Source organism: Tachysurus fulvidraco, chromosome 3, assembly GCF_022655615.1.
Source record: "Tachysurus fulvidraco isolate hzauxx_2018 chromosome 3, HZAU_PFXX_2.0, whole genome shotgun sequence".
Taxonomy (NCBI): domain Eukaryota; kingdom Metazoa; phylum Chordata; class Actinopteri; order Siluriformes; family Bagridae; genus Tachysurus; species Tachysurus fulvidraco.
The window spans coordinates 856,520-864,019 of NC_062520.1; the positions used below are offsets into that span (position 1 = coordinate 856,520).

General features: G+C 42.5%; 1 protein-coding gene across 5 annotated transcripts in view; it reads right to left on the minus strand.

Annotated features, from left to right (window-relative positions):
• The window catches only part of LOC113647398 (ankyrin repeat and fibronectin type-III domain-containing protein 1), an 88,345-nt gene that overhangs the window by 9,559 nt on the left and 71,286 nt on the right, over window positions 1-7,500 (minus strand). For all 5 annotated transcript variants that reach the window (XM_027154103.2, XM_047811508.1, XM_027154100.2 and 2 more), the window contains 3 exons: window positions 7,488-7,500; window positions 4,148-4,238; window positions 3,073-3,180 (listed from right to left, as the gene is read on the minus strand). The exon at window positions 7,488-7,500 is cut by the window's right edge and continues 85 nt beyond it. In XM_027154103.2, the coding sequence (XP_027009904.2) occupies window positions 3,073-3,180; window positions 4,148-4,238; window positions 7,488-7,500 (212 nt within the window). The remainder of the gene's footprint in view (window positions 1-3,072; window positions 3,181-4,147; window positions 4,239-7,487) is intronic.

The window sequence follows — 7,500 nt, forward strand, 5'->3', positions numbered from 1 at the left end:
CTGGAATTTTGAGGACGAAATGTAACTACAGCTCAAAACCTTGACCACCGAGTCCACTTCCTATTTTAGGTGTTTGGTTTAACAGCAAACGTTTTTAGAAAATCTAAATCTTTGTATATGGCTAAATAACGTGTGATGTTCAGAAATCAATTTATGTGTAGAAACTTTTAATTTTATTATTCCAAAGGCGTATTGGCTATTCAGGAATTGTTTACATTCAATTCAATATAACTCAAGTTTATTTGTATAGCGCTGTTACAATTAACATCGTCTCAAAGCGGCTTTACAGGAACATAAACATAGAACAAAATGTTATTATAAAGAATAATATAAAGATTAATATAACACAAAATCCCAGATTAATATTAGTTATATATAAATGTGTATGTATTTATCCCTAATGAACAAGTCTGAGGTGACTCAGGTGACTGTGGGGAGGAAAAACTCCCTTAGATGGTAAATGAAGGAACCTTGAGAGGAACCAGACTCAAAGGGGAACCTCATCCTCATCTGAGTGACACTGGGGGTGTGATTATATAACCTCATCCTCATCTGGGTGACACTGGGGGTGTGATTATATAACCTCATCCTCATCTGGGTGACACTGGGGGTGTGATTATATAACCTCATCCTCATCTGGGTGACACTGGGGGTGTGATTATATAACCTCATCCTCATCTGGGTGACACTGGGGGTGTGATTATATAACCTCATCCTCATCTGGGTGACACTGGGGGTGTGATTATATATATACAGTCTGATAAATGTTGTAGTGATGACGAGGTTGTTGTCCTCAAACACCACATGGAGTTCACATCTCCTCTTTAGTATAGCAGAGTCTAACTGGAGCTGTGCAAAAAAGAATCTATATGTTTGTGTAGGATTTAGCCAGACATGGAACCTGCACAGCTACACACACACACACACACACACACACACACACACACACACACACACACACACACACACACACACACACACACACACACACAGTATTGTTTACCTGCGATTCTTTTTTGACTGCCTTTCACTGTGTTTTGACTCTTGCCCTTTTTTGTGGATTTTTTCTCCTGATCACGTGTTTTGCTTCTATGCTTTTTGATGTGTTTGCTTCGCTTATGGATTGTCTGGTATTTTGTATTTGTGCCTACTACTTTTTCACTGTTATTTTGCCTGCCGTTCTTCGCCTCCCCTAAATCCAGCAGATGTGGCCTAGCGTAAAGCACATGTTCTTCAACAAAGAGAAGCTCTGGCAGCCGACCAGGAACAGCGTATGGTGCTTTAAAACACTAGGGACACCTACTGTATATAATACCTCAGATAATGAGGCACCTCACAACCTGCGTCTTGTCCTGAAGCTCCCAGAATGTCACTGCCTGACACGTTTAATGGAGCTGCCGACCATTGCAAAGGGTTTCTGTGACACATCATCCCACATCAGCATTTTCACACCTTGAGGGGTGAATCGAGTGCAGCCCCACCAGAACCCATGAAGCTCGGTAGGGCCCAAGTCACTCAAGAGGATCAATTTTAAAGCATTCAACAGCTATGCTTTTACTGTGGCAACACTGGTCATCAGTGTACTAACCGCCCTGAAAAATTCAAGTCTTGCAACCCCAAGGTGAGCCTTCCTTCTAGTTTACAAATCATTGTGCAGATCAATTTTACCAATCGGGTAACATGGAACAATTTATTGTATAGGGCCTCACCACTGGCTGTATCAGACCCTTTACCTCCCCAGCTGCAGCATAAGGATGTGGGGCTCAGGGCATGCATCAATTACCAAGGCCTCAATGCCATAACTGTGTGCTACTCCTATCCCCTACCACCCATTTTAATTTCACCATAACCTAATGACCAGGAACAAAAAATGGAAGGATTGATGCCCTCTCTTGCCATCACGATCCAGTTAGCAGAGCTCATGACCTGGAATCCATCCTGCCTAAATCTGTGGTTGTGGCTTCTGTGCAGTGGGATTTACTGAAAGAGATCAGGCAAGCACAGCATGAGGAACACCCATGGTCCCACCTGGCAGTAACAAATTAGCATAACAATTCTTCCCCACTCCCATGGCTACACCACTGTATTAGTGACCTCACAGGTTCTCCGATGCGTGCAAATTAATACCACTGAAGGAGGTACCGTCAGCCATGCAGACAGCTCAAGCTCTTTTCAAACATGTTTTGAGGGACACCAGGGTCCACAGTTCACATTCAGAGTGTGGAAAGCATTCTGCAGATACCTGGGGATTAAAGGTAGGGTCTCTGAAAGCCAATGTTGACATATAAAATCACCAAAACAAACACGCCCCTAACCCAAATGGGTCCCACCCCTGTATCGATAGCTCCGCCCACACATACATACGTAACCCAGGCGACTAACAGAAAGAAACGTGTCTTTATCATAGCTGAAGGGAAGAACAATACGATTGTAGATAAACAAACAAGCAAAAATGCCACACAAGCATAATGATGTAAAGGACAAAGGCATATATTAGTTCTGTGTAACAAAGCAAAACCAACGTTACTCACCTATCGAGAAGGAAAAAAGCGCCTCGGCGTCTTAAGTAAAGTTGGCCACATATTCACAGGTTGGAGTTTCCCGAGTCAATAACTCCTGAGCTAAACGCTGTTACTACACAAATAACACCTCTTTTCTATCGTAGTAATGTAGAGAGGCAGCTACAACCGCGTTTTGTTAGTGAAAAAAAAATTGATAAAAATGTAAGTCGCTCTGGATATAAGGGCATCTGCTAAATGCTGTAAATGTAAAAAACTCCCTAAGATGGCATGAGGAAGTAACAGTACTGAGTGTCTGGAACTGATATTCAGTATAATCTATTTGCTCCTTAAAGCTAAAGTTGGGTTACAGAGCTGCTTAAGTAGATTTTCTGAGTTCCATATACAGATTATTGCCTCCTTGCCTCTGAGATCCAAAGATTTTTTTAAGACAAGGTTTTTCATTAGCATTTAGTCCACTTCCTTTAAAGACAAACACTCACCTTTAAAAAAAGGTATAAAAAGGCAGAATAATGTGACATTAACACATACTGAGAGGAGGAGGGGGATTTACCATGACACACACAGTGCTGGTGCGACTGTTTAATCTGTTTCTGGATCTGGAGCAGCGTCTCAATGAGACTGTTTAACCTTGGCACACGACCATCCACGTCCCTCCATCCTAGAAAAGAATGGCACTGTGTGTAAGGTCATATATATTTAATTCCAATTATTATTACCTACATGCAGTGTGTGTGTGTGTGTGTGTGTGTGTGTGTGTGTGTGTGTGTGTGTGTGTGTGAGGTGCATGCTGTCCAGCCAATCAGCTTTCAGAGGTGAGTCACATAAAATATGTGTCTCTTACAGTCAGCTGTTTAGTAAGTATGCGTTTATGTAAGTCTCACTCTGTCTGTAAGACACACACACACACACACACACACACACACACACACACACACACACACACACACACACACACACACACACAGACGGTAAACAGGATGATGTGCTCCTGTGTGTATGGGGGGAGTTGGGGACGGGAAACACAAACCCTCTATTCCCGGAATGCCTAATACAGACCCTCTCTTCACACCCACCAGTGTGTGTATGTGTGTATGAGAGTGTGTAAGAGAGAGCTGTATGTGCAGCTTATAAGAAGTATTGTACATATGCTTGCATGCATGTGCACGTTTGTATGTGTGCGTGTGTGTGTGCGTGTGTGTGCCTGTGTGCGTGCATGTGTGTGTGCAATTGTGCATGTGTGTGCACATGTGTGTGCGTGCATGCATGTGTGTGTGTGTGCGTGCGGGTGCATAAGAGCCGTTCTGTCTGTAACTTTACAGCCCTCTCATAGACATGCAAATATTTCCAGTGGGAGTTGAAATGGAAAACACAAACACACACATACATTCACACACACACAACCTAAAAATGCCAGAAGGAAAAGGAGTGACTGTCCCTGCAAACATTAAGAACAGTGAAACAAATATTAAAGCCAAGAATGAAAATGTACACAAATACACACACTGTAGGCTTGCACAGGTTATGTATATTTAACTTACAACATATGACTGTGTAAGTGGGGTACTATAGTGTGTGTGTGTGTGTGTGTGTGTGTGTGTGTGTGTGTGTGTGTGTGTGTGAGCTACCTGATGGAGTAGCACAGGCAGGTACAGATATCTGAGGTTCACTCCATCCCTTCATGTTATATGCAAACACCTGAACATAATAATGTACACCCTGTAACATACACACAGAGATACATGATTTAGTACATAAAGAAACTGATAATGTTTGTATTCAATAAATCTGTTTATTCCATGTGTGTATACTAGACCTCAGAGTTTATTAGTGTGTATCAGTGTGTATTGGCATAATAGTAACACTGTCCCCCAAATCACTGCTTCAGCACCATGGACAGTGATATTTGGACTGACTTAAACAAAATAATTCATGTTCCCCTGACACCTAACTGCACCAACCACCTTCATCTCATAAAAGGACCGAGAAATATTCGTCAGTGAGTGGCAGACATCTTTGTTTACTCCTCACATCATCATTGCTTTCTTGAACAAGACTCCGATTGGCAATGACATAATGGTCTACCTTGACACCTTTGAACATACTGCTGGACGTCTACCAGATCTTTAGTTCATGCAAACAGTGCATGAGTTCTTGACCCCTCTGCATGCAGGTGCCAAATTCCAGGAGGCTGTCTGAGGTTAGAAAGGAGTCAAGGCATTACAAACTCAGGTGTCCTCATAAAAGACCTCATGTCTCAGAAGGACATTGATCTTGGATCCTGGATCTTAGATGGACATGGGTGCTCTTTAACTAGCCTCAGGTGGTGTGAGGGTAACATGCCTGTCCTCTTCATACACACCACATTACTTGTTCACACAACAGCTCCACTTCCTCTAAGACACATCAATCCAACAAACATTTCTAAAAATTACAAATAAAGGTTAGAAACACACTAATGGCACTCTTCCACGTACATGCACACACAAACACAGCGTTCAGTGTGACAAAAATTAGAGCAAATACATTCTTGTTTAAAACTGAGGGCTTTTCAGCTTTAATTCTTATAAGTTAGTGTCATCTATGTGTTGAGAAGCCCTTATCCCTTCACACTAATATTGGCCTTATTTGGTCAGCTTGCGGGGTCACGGTGGCTTAGTGGTTAGCATGTTCGCCTCACACCTCCAGGGTTGGGGGTTCGATTCCCACCCCCGCCTTGTGTGTGTGGAGTTTGCATGTTCTCCCCGTGCCTCGGGGGTTTCCTCCGGGTACTCCGGTTTCCTCCCCCGGTCCAAAGACATGCATGGTAGGTTGATTGGCATCTCTGGAAAATTGTCCGTAGTGTGTGTGTGTGAGTGAATGAGTGTGTGTGTGTGCCCTGTGATGGGTTGGCACTCCGTCCAGGGTGTATCCTGCCTGAGATGTTCGGATAAGCGGTAGGAAATGAATGAATGAATGGTCAGCTTGCTCTGAACCAACTACAAAACCAACCCAGTGCCTGAGTTCTAATAGTCTACTGGCTATTGATTCAAACATGAATGAACATTTTAAATTAGTAGAAGATAAAGGTCATTCCTACAGAATCATCTCTTTGGATTATTTGATGATTAAAATCAGATCTCTTTCTGCTTTTGAACTCTGGACCCAAAGGACTTTATATATTGACATTCTAGTTAACAGCCACAATCTTTTGTCCTGCACGACCCATAAATGGCCACACTTTGATCAAGAGTGGAATATGTCCACTGGACTTCCCTCCACCAGCTCAACCACTTGCCTTGTACTGCTTGCTTGAGGTCACTGATGTCAGCCTAGATCTAGTCAAGTCACTGCCCCATTCAGTTTAAAGGAATAAATGTTTAGGTATCACGTGTCATGCCACTTGATATCTGGAAACACTCATGCATAGCAAGGCCACATCTAGAAATATTACACAGTGACAAATTCCTCAGCATATAGATAGAGCTGGTCTTATTGTGCAGGAAAAAGGAGGCCCAACAAATGGAGGATAGGGCAACACAATCATGTTATTTTCAGGTGCGGAAGTCCTGGCCACTTGCAAGTATTTTGAGAACCAAAGGCTAGCGGGTCTATCATACTCAACGTTTTAAATAGTGGCTTGAGGCCCTGCTAGTCCTTCCATTCTAAACTATGTTACAGGAATAACTGAGATTTAAGAAAAGATTAACCCACATATTTTGTTGATGAACCTTATGAAGCAATTCTGAATATTTTGGCATTTCTTTTTGAGCACGTTGGAAGGACACAATATATTTTGTCCCTATAGGCACGATGACATTGTACTATGCACTTTGTCAGCTATACAGTATATAGTTGAAATAACAATAAATCCTTTTTGACTTGACTAAAAGACTTTGTTATGTGCCTCTGACACTGGAATTCCACCACAACACAGACTTTTGTACATCAGATAGGGCTCAGATTTCAGCAATCAAAAAGACCCTTATGTCAGGATCCAGCCCGAACTTTGGCCATGTGCGTTTGTTTATGTTCTGTGTCATGTGTCTGCCTCGCCCTTGTCTCTTCCTCCCTGCCTCTGCACACCGGTTAATTATGTCTAATTGTCGTGTGTATTTAGCCATGCCATGTTGCCTACGGCGGCGCGGAACCCTTGTTGTCTTTGTCACGTCTCCTGTCATGTCGTTTGTCATGTCTTTTGTTGTCATGTTCTGTTCCAGTTTTGTTTATTTCATTTAATAAACCTGTTTATTTTTATGCTATCCTGCATTTGGGTCTGTTTTTATCCCTGTATCGCTGACAGAAGGATTCCGCCATTTACTCTGTGTGAGTATTTATTTTTTTCCGGACTGTTTTTTTCTGCCCTGTTTATCCCTGGACTTTTGTTGTTTGTATGACATCGCTCCTCGGTTGTTCTGATGGGGGATGCCACTTCGCTTCCTTTTTCCTGCGGAGGACGGCACCTCACTTCTTGCCGGCGGACGATGTCACCAGCCGGGTTTTGATTTGTTTTTTTGGTGTCCTGCGACATCGCCCAGCACCTGTTCCGGTGGGGGACAAGTCTCTGTTTATTTTTACACTATACCTGCAATTGGGTCTGTTTTTATCCACACATTGCTGACACCTTGTCCCATGTGCAAGTCACCATAGTTTTAGCACCTGAGGCTAATGGAACCTTCTAGATTTGTTGTAGCTACTTGAGACTACACAGTTTCTTCAAAATCAACACTGATTGCCAAACCCAAGGAAAGAAGGCTTATCATGCCTGGTGAAAGATGCTAAATGCAGTAAATGAAAGATCAGAATATATTTTGTCTCTTGACATTAACAAGGAATTTTTTGCTCTTAACACCTGAACATATCCTTTAGTAGACTAGTGGGCTCCCATCATATAAATGGGAACATTTAAACTAAGACCTGTTCCAAGAGTTAAATGCTAATTACCTGTATGGTTTGTGTGCATCATTCTGTACATATGCAAATACTCACAGCTTGGAGGCCT